The sequence below is a fragment of the Panthera pardus genome, unplaced genomic scaffold, assembly GCF_024362965.1.
Source record: "Panthera pardus isolate Hobbes unplaced genomic scaffold, ASM2436296v1 HiC_scaffold_13, whole genome shotgun sequence".
NCBI lineage: Eukaryota > Metazoa > Chordata > Mammalia > Carnivora > Felidae > Panthera > Panthera pardus.
The window spans coordinates 35,559,498-35,576,707 of record NW_026526688.1 but is presented as its reverse complement, the minus strand read 5'-3'; the positions used below and the strand labels follow the sequence as shown (position 1 = coordinate 35,576,707).

General features: G+C 55.6%; 1 protein-coding gene across 1 annotated transcript in view; it reads right to left on the bottom strand.

Moving 5' to 3' along the window:
* Nucleotides 1–17,210, bottom strand: part of BIN3 (bridging integrator 3) — a 42,548-nt gene that overhangs the window by 1,898 nt on the left and 23,440 nt on the right. The window contains exons 3-8 of the mRNA XM_019466966.2: nt 10,962–11,002; nt 10,482–10,543; nt 7,197–7,333; nt 6,598–6,638; nt 2,051–2,192; nt 1,701–1,835 (exon numbers count right to left, since the gene is read on the bottom strand). Of these exons, the coding sequence (XP_019322511.1) occupies nt 1,701–1,835; nt 2,051–2,192; nt 6,598–6,638; nt 7,197–7,333; nt 10,482–10,543; nt 10,962–11,002 (558 nt within the window). The remainder of the gene's footprint in view (nt 1–1,700; nt 1,836–2,050; nt 2,193–6,597; nt 6,639–7,196; nt 7,334–10,481; nt 10,544–10,961; nt 11,003–17,210) is intronic.

The following is a 17,210-nucleotide window of genomic DNA, read 5'->3' as shown; positions in this document are numbered from 1 at the left end:
GGGAGCTAAATGAGGGTCTCCAAATGCTGCTGTCCCCTGAGGGGACGGGGCGTAGACCAGGGCCGGGAGAGGGCAGGGGATGGCCTGCCCTACCCCCACTCCCCGCCCCAGAGCCGCACTGCGCAGGCTGAGTCACTAGGAATGCTCACTTCTCCAGTGACTAATGGCAGCGACAGCCTCAGGAGGGGGAGGCTGGTGCTGAGGAGGCAGTAAACAGTCCCTATCCACCCCGCTGCCCGGCTACGGGGCATCCCTAGCCCCTAACCTCAGGTCTGGGCACCCTGGAGCTTCCTCCCGTGAGCGACAGAATGGAGGGGGCAGGGTAGCATGCAGGGGGCCGGGAGCAGGGGTGGTGGTGGCACAGGGAGGGAAAGCACGGGTCTCCTTAAACACATTCCTCCACAGACTAGGCTGAGCCTCTGGAAGGAAGTCCTCGTCTCCAGGAGAATGCTCTGGAGGCAGGTGTGGAACCCCCCCTCCCTGCCCCCCTTCACTTGTGCATGTTGGTGCTCTGCCTCATTTCTCCCTAGCGGCCAAAAACATGGTCACTAAGTTCCAGCTCCAACATCAACCCTGCTCGGGGTTCTGAGCACAGGCATGCAGCCTCATGGGTTTTGGTGTTCTCCAAAGGCTGATAGGCTGGGCAGGTAAGGATCGGGCTTTTCCTTGGGTGCCCTGAGGCCTTTCAGCTTCGTCACCTTGTTGACTGCAAGGAATGAGTGTGTCCACTAGAGGGCGCCAGACACACAGGCCAAGCACCGAAGTGGGCAGGAGGGGGCCGAGCCTTTAGCTTTGTCACCGGCTGGGGAACGGTGGGAAAGGTGGCAGGATGCTGAGTGCCTGCAGGAGGCTGATGCGGGGGCCCCACATGGCAGAGACCTCTTGGTTTGGCACCTTAACCTCCTCTCTTTTACAATGGGGAGAACAATCCCTGCTAACAGTTTAAAGAATGGCCGGGGCTGGGGGGCGGGGGGGTTGCTATGCAGGAGCTACACACAGCTGGACATTGTGTCCTCAAACCCTCGAGTGGTGGGAGGCCTTAGCCTGCTTCCCACCCTCCAGTTGCCCGGCACCGGTGCTACCCCGGGCACCTCCATGCACACCTGGCCAGAGGCCGGCCTGCCTTTCCACTGGAAGGTGCCCTGTGGCCTGGCACCCAGGCAGAGGCCTTGAGCATGGCCCTCCCCAGGATGTAGGGAACCCTCCAAGGGTTGCTAGAAGTCAAGAGAGCCTGTGGTCTCCTGCCTAGCGAGGAGGAGCAACTAGAGCGGGAAGCAGGGGTGTGGGCCTTTGCCCTGCAGGCCTCTGTGCTGGACCTGAGCACACCAGGCAAGAAGAACCTGCCCGTCAAAGTGAGGTGTTGAGAGGGTGGCTCTCTTCTTGCCACTGGTGGTACAATGAGAGGAGAGAGAGAACTTGAGGGAAAAGCCATTCGACAAAAAGGGGTCTCATCCTGGGACTGTGATTCACCAAAGAGCAACGGAGGAGCCCAGGCGGTAAGTCCAGCAGATGCTCAGAGTCAGACGCAGACGCAGTGCCGGGGGCAGGGTGGCAGCACTGCTGACTTGGCGGAGAACGGCTAAGCCACCCTCCCAGTTGGGAAGCGGGGACGGGCGCGAGGGTGTCTACAGAGCCCAGGACCATCTCCCAGGGGAGCAAGCATTTGCCGTCCTTTGGGGCAGGGTGGGGAGCCGCCTCACCTGTGCTCGGATCAGGGACTCGAAGCTGGGCTGGAAGTAGTCCAGGCGGCTGTTGTAGAACCGCGGCATCTCATCCAGGAGCTGCTTGTTCTTGGCCTCAAAGTCGTCCCGCACAGGCCGAAGCTCTTCTCGGGCCTGAGGGACAAGACACTGGGTGTCACAGCTCTTGGCAGCTTATCCAGAGTGTGTGCTGGGGGCACGATGTGTACGTTGGGGGCGGGGGTGGGGTGGGGATCACATCTGGTGTCTTGGTCTCCTAGCCCCCAAAGCTGGTCCCCAGGTGAAGGAGGAACTTGCCACACGTCACCCACGGGCCCCGTTGTCCACACCCCCCTCTCCCTTCTTAGTACCTGGTGGAGTTTGGCCAGCACTGGCCCCGTCTTCTCCTTCTCCTCGTACTTCTCCACCTTGGCCTGCAATCTTCTGTAGTCCTGCAAGGCCTGCTCCCGCCGCTTCACCGCCATGTTGAGGCTCGGGAAGACACTGCTAAACCTGCCGCACAGTCGGATACAGGCTGTTCTTGGAGCCGCAGCCCAGCAGCTCGGCGTCCATTCAAAAATACATACTGAGTGCCTACTAAGTGCCAGACCCTGTTCTAGGTCTTGGGGATTTCACGTGGGTAAGACAGATGAGGCCGTGGCCCCTGGGGAGCACCCACTGCTGAGAATGCCGTCCGGGGTAAGGCCACAGGAAGGAAGTAGGACTAAGGGTCACTCTACTGATCAGAGTGAGCCACAGGGGCAGGAATGCAAGGAAGCCACTGGCATGGCCACTGCCCCTTCCCCACCCATCTCATATGACCCCGCACATGACAGAGACCTGTCACAGAGCATGGGAGAGCTGAAAACTCTTGGGAATAATCTGTCCAACATCTTCCTTTAACACAATCAATGAAATTGAGGCCAGAGAGATGACATGACCTGTCCAGGGTCACAACCAGGATAGTGACTGTCCAGCAGAGAGCTCAAGCATCCCAGTTCTCTGGCACCTCCCTGCCACCTCATGGTGGCACTAGCAGTGACAACTGCAGTCGAAACCTAGCCTTGGCCTATTTCTATCAGCTGACCGTGAGAAAAGCAGGAACCCTCTGGTTCTGCCACTGAAATGGCTGAACCGTTGAACCAGATGTTTGTGGAAAATGACTTAAGGACATGTTGTTGCCCCACCGGGACTAAAAAGGACCACAGGGAAATGCTGAGGAGTGGGCCACTCACAAAGAGTGGGAGCGGACACTTTTGGCCCCTGTGGGCATCATCTTTGTGATGACTATCATCTTTGACTGGGAAGAGCAATGAGGTCTTGAGACAGACACCGGGCAGGACTGCATCCCAGGCAGGGACGCTGTATTTCCCTTGATTAGAGTGTTGGAGAAGGCAAGGCAAGCCTGCAAGCAGGTTTTCTGGAACTGGACGGGAAGAGATGGGGCGAGCAAAGCCTGCAGGGCAGGAGGCGGCAGGAGGCATCTACCCTGCAGGTCGGGCCCCGCAACTGAGGAAAATGGTGGCACAGTGGTTATTCGGGGTTGAGAGGCACAGAGGGGGCACTCGGGGCCAGAAGACTGGGTTTCTCTAGGAGCGGCCGGGACAACATGCTGTGGGGACCTCCCCTTCCACAGTGCTGGGGCCGGAGGTGCCCGTCAGCTCCCGGGCCATCTTCAGGCAGTTCACATGCCACAGGAAGAACAATTTTCCAAGTCTGCCTCTCAAAGAAGCATGATCATGAATTTGGTTTTTAAAAGCCCCAACAAATCACGAGTGCCCGTGACATAAGAGTAATGAAGATTTCTGCCAGAGAACAGAGAGCATAAATTTGACCAAAGCACTGAATTCCCCAGCCAAGGCTATAGATACAGGCAGTAGGTTCTGGTCAAACAAAAGCCTTATCCCTAAGAAAGGACACTAAAATGAGTCCTTCTAACTGACTGGGTGACCTAATGGGCTCACTACCTAACTGGAAAGGCTAGAAGTGGGTAAGACATGCCCTTAGACAAATCAGTCATCAAATCGATACTTGAATGACTGATCTGCCAGCAGAGGAGCCTCCTTGCTGCTGTGTGAACTGGGTGTGGGGAGTAGTACCTTCAGGACAAAGGCCCCCTATCCCGGGTAGGTCTGAACAGATAAGACCATGGGCAGGGACCAGCCTCACTGTTTGTGCCTCAGGCGGCAGCTCTGAGGGGGTCTCAGTTGCTAGGCAAGCCCCTCTCCCCTCCTGGGAGGAGTGTGACCAGCAGCTGAGAGGCCTGTGACTCAAGGAAGCAGGTGCAACGGGGCCTGAGAAACCACCACCACCACCACCACCCTCTTGATCCCAACCAGACTAGAGGCCACAAGTGGCCACCCTCATTCTCTCATTAGAAGTGGCCTGCTTAGGTGGCCCCAGTGCCTGGGCCTCTGCTGTCCATGCTGCTGGCGGCCTGGGAGGAGTGGGCACGGACAAGAATGGGGCAGGAAGCAACAGGTGGAGGGTTTCCTCCTATTAGGAAAGAGGGCAGCACCAGGGATGCATTCTGTGGGTGCCAGGCGGGACGACCACCATGCTGGTGGCTGAGCAGTTCCGGATGCCCTCTGACCCCAGAGCACTCGTCTCTTTGCTCGCCCTCAGTTGTCAGCTGGGGTTGATTCCCAGGGCTGGGATCAAAGGCACAGAAACGACAACTAAATGCCATTGCAGGGGTTGGGTTCAGGCCTCCCCTTCCACAGATGGGGAAACAGATTTGGAGGAGCAGGGCGCTGGCCAGGGTCATGGGCTGGCTGGGGGCCAGCTGGGACTGCCCGCCCAGCACTTTCCCCACTCCGCTGCAAAGCGCCCCCTCGGCATTTATGGACCATCCTGGTCTTTCTTCCTGAGAGCGCCATCATGGCTTCAACACTGGGTCACAAGCTCCTAAAATCTGTGTTGTGTCCGCCCTCCAGAGAAAGCAGAACAGGGCTGGGCCTACACCACACCCTCGCTGAAGCTCTGCCCAGGTGACTGTCCTAAGGTTCAACCAAACTGCCTCCCCTGGGTAAGCAGTGGGGTGAGGAGGCAGTGAGAGGGAGGAGGGAAAGGGGGAGGGAGAAAGAGGCCGGCTGGGAGGTAGGCTGGGAGCAGCCGGCCCTGGTGGGGAATGCCTGCCATTCCTCAATCTGTGCCCACACAGCCGGGATCTTCCACCCACCAGGAAAGGGAAATTGAAAGCATCCCCATCCGACCATGTGAACACAGCCCAGAGACTGGGGGATTAGAGGCCGAGCCCCCTGGGGGGAGGCTGGGGGCGGCAGGGTGGCCATGTGGTGATGTTCTTCATCAGAGGACAGGAAAGCTGCAGTTTCCTGTTTCCGGTACTGGGGTCCCTGGGAGCTTCTCTCCTGGCAAGAGGCGGCAACAGGCAGTGCCGGTTTTATGTGGTTGGGGGAGATCGCATGTCGGTTACGGGATGGAGAAGCCGGCCGGGTAGGCAGGCAGGCCCGGGGGGCTCAGGCAGAGGTCAGCGGATCTGCTGCGGAGATGGTGCCCGCCTCCTGTGCCACTCACCCACCTTCCTGGCAGGTGGTGGGCTGCTGGGGCGGTGGGAAGCAGCCGGGATTTCTCTCCATTTGGCTCTAGAAGCCAGGCATCAGATTTCAAGGCCGCCTCCTTGGTTGTGAAATCGAGGTTGGAGTCAGTCCCCTAGCTCTCTGAGCTGGTGTCCCCTGCCTAGCTCTGCCAGCCATGGGTGTCTCTGTGGCAGCTCCTGGAACGCCAGGGGCAGGGTCTGCTCTGCCCGTGGTCCTTCCCACCCAACTGCGAACGCTCGGTCCTGGGGACCCGGTCAGAAAGCCACCAGCCACGGAGCCCCTGCTGCCACCTCCCTCCTGAGCCACCAGCCTCCTCGGCACCCAGTTCCTCGTGTGGCCCTGCAACCTGGGCCCGAGCAGGGGGTAGGGGAAGGGGCCCAGGGAAGGAGGGTGGGCCAAGCCTCCAGACAGCCTGGCTCAGAAAGAGCTTTCCCTAACCCCACCCCTTGGACCTGAACAGGGAGTGAAGAGCTCAGTAACCTCAAAGCCAGGGGCTAGAGGACCAAAACCTGCTCTCTTCATCTCCCTCCGGGCCCCGATCCAGGCCTAATGGTAATTAGCAGAGCCTCATTACCCAGGCCTGGTGAGGCAGCTGCCAGGGACCACCACAGAAGAGGTAATAAAGTGCAGCTGCCGGGCTGGAGCGGGAGCCTTTCTAGGTCAGAGTCAGTTTGGGAGAGGCTAGGGGGGCAGAAGAAGTGATCTGGAGCTTCAAGGCAATGCTCCTGCCTGTCCCCGCCCCCCCCGCCCCCCCCCCCCCCCCCACCAGCCCACCACCTCAGGGGACCGGGGGATAGGCCTGTCTGATCGCTGCCCAGAGCCTGCCTGAGAGAAGATGAGCCTCGCAGAAGAATTTCTGACCCTGTCGGGTCACGAGTTTGGGGACCTTCCCAGGCAGGACCCTGCTGCTGCGCCCTTCCCCATGTGCAGCCACCCCCACATCTCCGAAGCCGGGCGCCGCAGGCAGCTGCTCTCCCGGTGCGGCGGGGAGATGAAAGGCCTTGCTCATCCCCGCTGAGGGCTGGCCAAGCGCTCTGCTCGCTTCATTCAGCAAGCTCTGAGACCTCTGGCTCTCAGTCGGGAACAACGGGAAAGATGGCAAAGTGACCACTGACTAGAGGCTGTCTGCTGGGGCAGACCACAAGTCACTGAGTGCACTGGGCAGGGCGGGTGCTCTGGGGCCACAGATCACATCGCCAGCGTCCCTGTTGAGTTTCTGGTCAGCTCCCTGGGAGTCTGGGGTTCTAGGCTGCTGGAAATGATATTCGGTCCCCAGTCGGCCAGTTGACCTGCCTTTCCAATAAGCGCCCCCAGCCTAGTTCCCTCAGGCCTGTGGTCCCCAGATGACCACTACTCACTTTTTTAAGGGTTCAATCACGGTCTTTTGGATCTGGTTCACCTGTTGAAAGAAAGACCCAATGAATCAAGACCAAGGGGAAGCCGGACTCTTCCTAAAAGGGGAGGATCTACGTTCCTGAGAAAGGGGACAGTCAGGGCTGTCCTGAGAGCCCTGGGTGGGGACGAGATGGGGTGGGGGGCACCCCTGACTCCGCAGCTGGAGCGAGGCAGAGAGGACGATGATGGCCAGGACGTCGAGGGCACCAGGGAGTACTGTTCTTGTTCCAGGTCTGTTCTCCTCCCGCCAGCACCGTCTGCAGGCTGCTGACAGCCGTGCTCAGGGGGCAGGCTGGGTGGGCAGCTACAGAATGTGTGAGGGGCTCCGGGTGAGCAGAGCTGCCCTGCCTCCCTCGGGGTCTCACAGTGAGCGATACGAGCTCCGTGGGAGTCACGGGCAGCACAGGGTGCCGAAGCAGGTCCAGGAACGAGCTCACGGGGCTCGTGACACACGGGCGTCAGAGCACTGAGGGCGTCGGAAGACCGAGCCCTGGGAGGACTCTGCACAGGCGCTCCACCCAGGCAGAAGCCACGGGAAGGGGGAGAGCAAGACCCCAGCTACCTTCTCCTGGTTGAAGGCGTCCATTCGCTTCATGGCTGTGTCCAGGGCTGTCACCATGTTCAGGAAGTCCTGGTCTTGCTCGCAGAGGGGATTGGAGAGCAAGTCCAAGGATATCTTCACAGCAGATTTGGATAAGGCTGTAAGAAGTCAAAGCTCGGTGAACCTATGAAGGGACAGGCTTCAAGGTCTTGTCCTTAGGACCCTGTCCTTCCTCAGTCCAGCGGCCATACCCTGACCGCCATCCCGGCCATAGGCCAGAAAAGCTACAGAGTACCACAAGCCGAAAGTCAGCGGTCCTTACTGGATGGTGTTTGCTCCTGACCATCTGAGGCTGCTCTGGGTAGTTCTTCGGAGCACCTTTACCTTTGGCAATGACTTCATTTCCCAAACTCTGGGTTTTAACAGGATCCTTTGGGCGGGAAGCTGTAAAAAATACCTATTTTCTAGCTCTAAAGAGTCTATCTCAGTAAGTCTGTAATCCAGAAACATGTATCTTAAAAAACTCTCCAGGTGGTTTGGGCATGAAGCTTGGTTTGGGAACCTCTCACGGACGAGAGTAAGAGTGTGCCCCACCAGGGCTGGCAAACATACCATAAAGGCTAGAAATCAAGATGGCAGGCTGTGTGGGCTGCATGGTTTCTGCTGCAACTACTCAACTCTGCCACAGACAGTACCTAAAGAATGGGTGTGGCTTTGTTCCAATGCCCCTTTATTGACAAAATGAGGCCAGATTTGGTGTGGCCAGGCAACCCTTGGTTTCAATGACATACACTCAGAAACTTGTTTTCCCCTGAGCCTCTGGAGCTGGTACAGACCCTACCGAGCAAGCACGGCCCCTTCCCAGTCTCTTCCTGCCCCTGTAGACTTTTGTTTGCACGTAGTGGAGACTGAGAGACTTGTACTTTAGACCAAAAACTCCAAAGCTGCTGACAGGTTTCCATCCTGCCTCTGCAGGGTTCCCGTGCCCCCACTGTTTTATCCAGGGCTCATACAACGCAGGAGACATTTCAGGTAGTGTATTTTGGCCCCGTTTTACAGATGAGGAGGGTGAGGCTCCAAAGAGGTTATAACTCCCTCAAGGTCAAACAGCTGTAAGTGCTGAGCCAGGACTAGACCCTGGGCACCCGCCTCGCCGCCCACTCCTCTCCTGGTGATCCGTCTGGAGACAGCTGTGGGCAGGCCCCACAAGGCTCTGCTGGGGTATCTGCTTATGTTGTTAAAGGTCTTCTGTGGTACCATTTCCCCACAGATGGAGGCCACTGCCCTGCTGTAGTCTTGTTCACAAGTTTCTACACCATGTTTGACAGAGGATATGGGGATATGGGGAGCCTGGAAATCAGAGGGCAGCTCCAAGGCAGGATGGAGATCTATTGGCAGCTTTGGGGTTCTCAGTCCCATACAAGTTTTCGGGTCTCCATTATTTGCAAACAAACCAACAAAAAAATTCTAGAGGGGCAGGCAGAGAGACTGGAGAAGGGGCATGCTTGCTCCATAGTGTCTGTACCAGTTTAAGGGTTTCAGGAGAAACGTTTTTGAATGTATTCCTCACTACTTTATGCCACTGAATTTAAGATGGTAACACACCATTAATGTATAGCCATTGAGAAAGAAAAACTATGCTGCAAATTATGTTACGGTGTGTTGATTTCTGAGATGTTAAAAGCGAAACAATGTCTTTGAATCAATGAAATGAGGTCCACTCCAGTTAACCAGAGATGTGCCCCTGCCTTGCCATGTGAGGAGCGCGTTGGCCCCACGCGCCTACTCCTTGGCCCCAAGGGCCTACTTCTCTGTTTCCGGTGGGAGAAACGGAAACCTAGCAGGTCCCTCTCCACTCAGGTTCCTCCACATGCCAGCAGAGAAGCCCACAGTGGATGACTGGCTCACACAGCGCCCTGTCCTGGGCCTCCCTCTAATCTGGTAGCCTGCTGCAGTCACCCAGCAAACAGGCACCGTATGGGAGAAGCCTGGAAATATATACTTCCCAGAAATGTTGAGGCAGTGGAGCTAAGAACCCTCTTTCAAATCTGTGCAGTGACTTTGTAGGCTTAGGAGCAAACATCATGTGTAACTGGACTGGATCATGAAATGGTCACACACAGTATAATTAAAGGATAGAAACTTGGGACAAAACTGGAAACGTTTTTGAAAAATTTCTTCCACTACTTTTTAATATTTGAGGACAAAAATCCTGAAAAGGTAGGGCAGGGGAGACTTCCTTCCCAATTTTCCTTTTCTTTCCTAAAGCCTCACACTTCAGGCCTCTGCCTCTGTCTTTGTTAGAACCATCTGAAGTCAATTAACAGTGTGGAATCCCACTGGGAGTCCTCACTGGCCTATGTGAGTGAGTGAGTGCCGCAGGGCAGGGCCATAGAGCCTCCATTCTCAGGGACTGGGAGGGTGTGGCCAGCCCAGCACCAATTGGGAGGCTGGTGGTCTTTGAACCTTAAAGAGAATGTGGGTCTCCAACTCCACGTGGGTCTCTGGAACCCTGATGCCACCTCAAAATATAAGGGTTGACAAAGACCTAACAGGGACTGGCGGTGCACAGATGATCTTGTTTGGGAACACAGAATGGGATTTTAGATCTTGTCCAGGCAGTTGATTTCCCTCAATTGTCTGGGGCAGTGGTTCTCAAAATGAGGTCCCCGGGCCAGCTGCCTCAGCACTGCCTGGGGGTGGGCTGGACAATCTGCCTCGTGGCGGGCCTTCCGGTGACCCTGATGCACTGACTGTGACTGCTTCAGGAGGGCTTTCTCTGCCCAGATTCTAGTTCTGACTGGGGGCGGAAGAGGCCAGGAACCCTGGGCCCCAGGGGTCGCCCATTTATTTTGATTTCTTGTGGGGAAAACCATGCTCTCCACTTCATGGATCCCTGACGTTCCACAGCTTCCAAAGCTGCCCACTCTGAAAACGCAACCTTCCCTTCATCTGTGCTCTGACAGTGCAGTCTATCTGGAGAAGTACCAAAGAAAGGAAGCAATAGGTCACAGCTTCTCCTGTACTGGAAAGGCAGTGGCGAACGATAAAGATGCCACCCAGGGAACCTGGAACTATCCACAAAACAAATAACAGATGGGCTCCGTAATCAGACCCTTGGCTCGCTGCACACGTAGTCTGGAGATGCCAGGGACAGTCGTGTTCAGACCCATCCATGTCCTCTGGATGAGCGGTGACATGAGCATCTGTGCACAGACCACAGGAGCCAGCCCTGACGTGACGGAGGGGCAGAGGTCCACCCGTGACCCGGCCAGGCCCGGCCCAGCTCTGGGCTATGCCACCTACCCAGATCAGCATCGGTGCCCTTCTTCATGTCCTTCTGCAGCCTCCTGGTCTGCTCCTCCAGCCTGCAAGGCAGGGGCACAGGCTTAGGCACCTGGCATCGTCAGCTTGCTTCAGCCCCCTTCCTTCCCATCTACCTGAGTGAAGCCCAGCCTGATGCCCTGGAAGGCCTGCCAGGAGAGGGGGCCCCTGCTCCATGGGGAGTTTTCCCACCAACTGAAGGGCTGCTACTGGCTCTGCATGAGGCCAAGCACCCAAAGGCTATGAGTTAACGACTGTCACATAGCCATCAGCTGGGGGAGAATTTCTGGCAGGCTGTGAACTGAGCTGCCCTCTGCTCCCCCGGACAGCTGAGCGGCCCACTGATGGAGGTGCCGGAAGGGGCAGTGCGAGAACTGAGACCTGGTGGAAGGCTCCTGCCCTTCCCCCCCTCGCCCCCCCCCACTCCCCCCAGCCTCCATCCTTCTGGGCTTTGACACTCACTGCTGGAGTTTTCCATACTCCCTTTCAAAATCTCTCTCCACCTGTAACCAAAGAGACAACTCAATCATCGGAGAAATGACAACACGCTGGAAAAAATCTGCCAGCCTACTGAAACTCCCTCTCCACCCTCCCCCCAGCTGCAGAAAACAACACGGTCCAGTTCATACAAGCTCCAGCAGATCGTTAACGACACAGTATCCCTGTGTTCCCAAATTAATTAAGTGTTTGATTTAGGGCACAAGACTCCCCTCCCAGATGGGCCAGCCAGGCAAGTAGCAGCGGATTGTGGCTCTGTTCCTCTACCACAGGGAGCCAGGCGCTGGGCTGCGTTCCCTCTCTCCTCACCCTCCCATCGCGAGGCAGGTGAGGTGCTTGGAATGTGAATGTGACTGAGACTCGCAGGGGGGGAAGCAGGCGGGTCCCCTCCTACTCCTGGCCCTGGTTTCCTCACAGGGCTTACCAACTGTGAGGTTCAGGGTGGACCAAGAAATGTCCTGTCTGCGCATTCTGTGTGCTGGAATGTACCGAGCACAAATACTATTGCTACTGACCGGCAAGGCTCTCTTAAAATTCTTGATAAGTAACCAGATTTCCCCGATGCCAGCAAGACTGACATCAGATGGGTGTAAGTCCTGATCCCAATTCTGCCACCTGCATGTCAGGTGAAGTCAAGAAAGTCACTTGCACGTCCAGTGCCTGAATTTCTCCATCCGTCAAACAGGGCCCTGGCAATGGCCTCTCAGGAGAGTGGCCTGTGAGGGATATGACACCTGAGAGCCAAGAGGAGGGGACCGAGGCCTGTCCTGGTTCCCTTCTGCAGAGGCAGCAAGAGCTCCCTGGCCGGCGTGCTGAGCCTCTGGGCTGAGGCGCTCAATTAAGAGCAGCTAACATTCACGGGGTGCTCGCCGCATGCTTCTGTGAACGGCTTCTCCCCCACAACTGCAGAGGCAGGTGTACTTGTGGCCCTCACTGCACCAAGGAGCTCCCTAGGACAGAGGGGACGTATGCTGCACTAGCTCACACGACTAGTGAGTGGCAGGGCTAGGATCTGGACATAGGCAGCCTGGCTCCAAGGCCTGTGCTCTTAACAAGCATTCTACCAAAAAGGGGAAAAGGTATTTGCTGATGAATTAAAGCCACGACCCAAGAAAGGTGCCTTGTTGGCTGCTCCCCGAGATGCCTTCCAGTGAGAGCCCTAAACCCTGGTCCTCACTCTCACAGCAGGCTGAAGGTCACAGAGCCCAAAGCTGTGGAAAGTGTCAAGGCCCCATTGTTCTTTGCCAGCGCACCCTTCCGTCACAGTGCCCCATGAAGGAGCATTCTGAAAGCCCACGGACCCCACACTCATGTGCATTTAGGTAAACTCAACACAGTCACAGAACAGCAAAACATTATTCAGGCCGACTATTTCATGTTATAAACACAGAGGACGAAGCCCAGAGACGGGGAGTGATTTAATAAGGACGCAGGGCTAGTCAGAGGCAAACCAAGGCTAGAATTCAGACTCCTAGTTCAGCACCGGCCCCCTTTTTAAAATGACATTTAATAACCTCACAAACATTTATTGAGCACCTATTAAGTGCAACGCAATCTGTCAGGTGAGAGAGATGCTCTGGTGAATAAACAGATGTGGGTCCTGGCAGGGGAGATAAAACAAATACACCTCTAACCTAAACCATGGACAGCCCCGTGGAGGACGGGGGCTAGAGAATGGCATGGAGAACCTACTTAGCTAAGGTCCCGGGGCACAACCACATGTCGCCCTTGCATGGACACACCTCACGTTCCTCAACTGAAATGTAAAATTTAGAAGCAGGAACACAGGGTCTTTCCTTTTACTTTCTGACCCCAGCACCTGGGGTCTGACACAAAGTCGTGAAGTAAAATTCACCATCGGTTTCCCCCACCCTACAGTCTTTGCCCTCTTTTCAACAGACCCCCTGTTTTTCCATCCAGGAATGCAATGTTTTCATCATCACCTTCCTATGATCCATCAAAAGCTGCTCTTAAGAGGAAGCTCAAACTTCGCTCCCACTAAAGCGTATGTTCCTGAAAAAAGCTTAAAGTGCTACCTGTCCCAGGGGATGTGTAGCTGGGCAGGAACCAAAGTCTCAGCCAAAGGCCGGAAGAGTGTCTGGTGCGATGCAGGCGGGAGATTTGTTCTGGGGTAGCGAGGCCTCGCCCGGGCCCAGCAAGCCCGCGCTGGGACGGTCCAGCCCTTTCTCCACCAACACCATCGAGGAAGGTGGTAGACAGGAATGAGCAGAGACGGATGACAGATGGACTCTGATACCAGCTGTGCAGTATTAAAAATACTACCTAACATTTTGAGTCTCACGTACTTTTCTAGAGGAATGGGATAACTCCATTCGGCCTTCCCCTGGGAAGATTTTCAATGGCTGCCAAGGAAATGGGGTAGCAGTGTCCGTCTTGTTGGCTTGTTTAGAGGATCACCGAACAGTCTGTGTAGAGCACAGAGCTCGGTGCCTGGCCTGTGGATAGGGTTTCCTTGTTCTTCTCCCATGCACTGGGGTGCTGGGGGTGCCCAGAGAAGTCTGGGGGTGCAGGCTGGTCTGTGGCCCTTTGGCAAGGCACGGGGTCAGTTGATAGCTGGGATGAACGCTGATTGGGCTAAGCCAGAATCCTGTGCCTGGGGGTTACACCTGGGCCTCCCTTAACTGGACATATCACCCCTCTTATTTTGTAGGATGTGACGGCTGAGCAGAGTCTTTACATATTAAAAGTATTCTTTTCCAAAAAGACGAAGTCAAGGATGTCCTGGTCAGAGTCCAGCTTTTCTAAAGATGAAGAACATGCAGTGGGTGCTCCCAGAGGGAGGCGGGCGCAGAGAGCTCCAGCCTTGGCTCCTGGCGCTCTCTTTTGCAATCCCCAAGTGTGCCGGTGCGTGTGTGGGATGTCAGAGAGCACCTGGTCCCCCTGGCTGGGAATGCTTGGACTTGCACAGAGAGCGAGCGACTGCGGGTTTCCAATTGGGCTGGAACATTCTGGTTGGGGAGCCGCTTGAGGTCTTACCCCTGCAGCTGAGAAGTATGTCGGGGTGGAGCTCGATCCTTCTGCTGCTGCTCACGGCCACGTGAGAGCCTGAGATGTTCATGAACGTGTCCCCCTTCTGTCTCTGGCAGCTAGGTGTGGGTTGCTCTCAAGATCGCTCTCCTCCCTTGGGGAAAGATCCGAGGCAACACCACCAGGATTCTGGCCCCTCGGATAATGGATAAGGGAATAAGGAGACACACTGGAGTCCTAGTGCAAGGTATCTCCATTTTGAGGGAAACAGCCAAACACGGAAGATCTGAACATCTCTGAATGCTTGATGCTTTTGCCAAAAAGGCGATTAGCCCCCAGTCAACAATGCAAGTGCAAACACATGTGCACGGCTGTCAGCGGGTCAGGGCGGGCCAGGCCGGGCGGCGAGGTTAGCGAAGGGGGAATGAGCACCAGACGGCCCGCTGCTCTGGGCATTTGCAAAGGCTCAAGGTGGAGGGGTGAGACTGTGCTGCTCAGCGCTCTACCCCCCGTGCCTAGGGTCAGGCTGGCATGGAGCAGGAGTCCGTATTCGTTAAATGAATGAGTGGGCTGAGGTCTCACCCAAACGGACACTCGGGGTGAAGTGAAGGAGACCGGCAGGCAGGGCTCCGGCTCTAGCCCCGGAGCTAAGCCGTGTCGGATCAGAGCTGGCTGAGGCAGAGGGCACACTGGGTGATCTCGGAAGCCCCCTCTTGGAGGGGTGCTAGGGGCGGAAAGCAGCCTCCCTTTGGTGGATCATGTGTTACCACATGATCAAGTGAGGCTGAGAGGCTCTCCACTTTGCAAGTGGAGATTGTCCTCAAGTGGGGGCTCCGTGTGGCAGGATGCTCCCCTGCCCTGACGCTGTGGCATGCCTGCCTAGCTCGGAGTCTAAGAGTGTGCTTTCCTTCGTGTGCGAGACCCAGGGTTCCAAGAGCTCTTCCCTCCTCGAAGGTTATGGACGGGGAAGCGGCTGCTTTTTGCCATGCCAAGATGCTCCGGCTTCCTTATGGGAGTGGTGGGGCAGGAGGGGTGTAAGCAGAGGGTGCGGAGAGTTCGGACTGGGAGGTGGGCAAGCTTTTGTCCCTCCACCTCCATCCAGTGGCCAGCCCCTGCAGAGAACATGCCATTCCCTCGCCAGAGCCTTGACAACAATGGAACTCGTGTTAATAACCTGGGTGCAGAAGAACAGTGAGAGCAAACACATAATGCTTTCTTTGTGTCTGACAGTTGGGTACCTTGAGCCAAAAACCTCCTGAAACTCCCTGAAGATAACGTGAGCGTTTCTTCCCATGACGGGGGCGCCATGACTTCCAGGCAGCAGGCAGCCACATCTGCGCCTCTGACGGTGCCTGGGCAAGAACGGTAGCGCGTCACCACTGTCTGGGGGCAGCTGCCGGAGGCGCTGAGACGGCTGCCCGGGCTCGGCCTATGATGGGGGCCTGGAGGGGCTTGTGCGGCAGAGAACGAGATTGAAGAGGCAGGCTCTCGCTCCCTATACTTCGGTGCCTCTGGGGAGTTGAGGGAGCAAGTAACTCTCTTCCAAAGCCTAAGTCGGCTTTGATTCCTTGTGAGAGATCAAAGGCCCGGCCTACCATTTCCTTGTAGTAGGGGATCCGGCTGCTTGGAACAGGCTGAGTCCTTGGTGGTTTCTAAAGAGTCAAATCAACTATCTTCCCACAAGGTAGTTAATATTTATTGAGGGCTCATCATGTGCTAGACACTGTGTTAAGTGGTTCATACACATGACCTCATGTACACAAGACTCATACTATATCAGTGGCATAGGTACTAAGATCCTCACTTATGAAGGAGGAAACCAACGCTCAGAGACAGTAAAGGGCCTTGCTCAAGGTCACATACAGCATGTGGCGGAGCCAGTGGGAATCCAGGCAGGAAACCTACCACATCTGGCTTCTTAATCACTACTTGGTGCCCAGTCTGACTGGGGGAGCAGATTCCAGAAGTCAGAGGACCGCAGTTCCATCCCAAACAAGACTGACGTGAGGAGGGGAAGAGGGAAGCCACGGGCCCATCTGTGGGCTTGTCTGTAGGGCCATCCATAGGTGCTGGGATTGTCCATTTGTCCCTCCTCTGGGGAGTCCTTGCCACTCCTCAGATTAAAAGACCCAGAGATCTTTCCGTCAACAAACTGGCAAAGAAGCTAGAAACTGAATTCTAACCTATACTTTTCTGTAGAGAACAACGGCTATCTCTATAGAGGTAAGGGTGTTGGGAGGGTTTTCTGTTTGCCTGTTTGTTTTTTGGTAGTGAGCGCTGGGAATAAAAGACCCTTCTCAAAACCACTTCCCTTTCAGATCTGCCCTGGATTAAACTCTGGAGACACAAAGCCACACCTTCCCACTTCCTGTAGCCGGCTAGAGCCCAACATTTGCACGCCCAGATTCTTTGCGCTTCAGCTGAGAGCCTCCACAGATGGTCAGCCTCTGCATGGGAGGTAAACTCTCAGTCTGTCCTTGGCCTGCCTTCACTTGAAAGAGAAACGCAGCCCATTTCCTTTTAAGTGGCCTGCCTTTGGATTTTCCAAAGACTGAGCCATTGGTCAGATGTGTGCTGAACTTCCCTTCCTGCCAAAATGAAGCAGGAGCTTTCCTGTAGTCCTGAGTTCTGAGCCAAGGAGGGCCGAGGTTATTAAGACAAGGAGAACCGTCAGGGGCTCCAGCAGGCTGACAGTTGCTGGAACTGTCACAATGAGAGATACTGTACAGTTATGGGTTCCCACGGTGAAACCAACAGCCTGATTAGATTTGGGGGTGAGGGAGTTCAAGAGGCCATTCTTTACTAGAATTCCCAAACCTCAGCAGACCTTCACAGCCTGAGTGAGGCAGCATAGAGCAGTGGAATGTGCATTGAACAGAGACTCCGACTTGGGTTCCAATTTTGGCTCTGTCGGTATTAGGGTTTAAAAAAAAAAAAATTTTTTTTTTGTTTTGTTTTAAGAGCACTCATGAGTGGGGGAGGGGAAGAGGGAGAGAGCAGCTCAAGCAGCTCTGCTTGAGAGTTGGATGCTTAACTGATTGAGCCACCCAGCTGCCCTAGTGTTAGGTTTTTTACAACCTTAGAAAGTCATGGTGGCTTCGTGGGCCTTGGTTTTCTCGTAAGGAAAATCAGGTTGGACTAGATGATCTGTAAGGGCTTCCAGCTCTAAACTTTCTAAAAATCTGTGATTCCTCTCCCATTCTGGAGATAAAATAGAGATAAAAA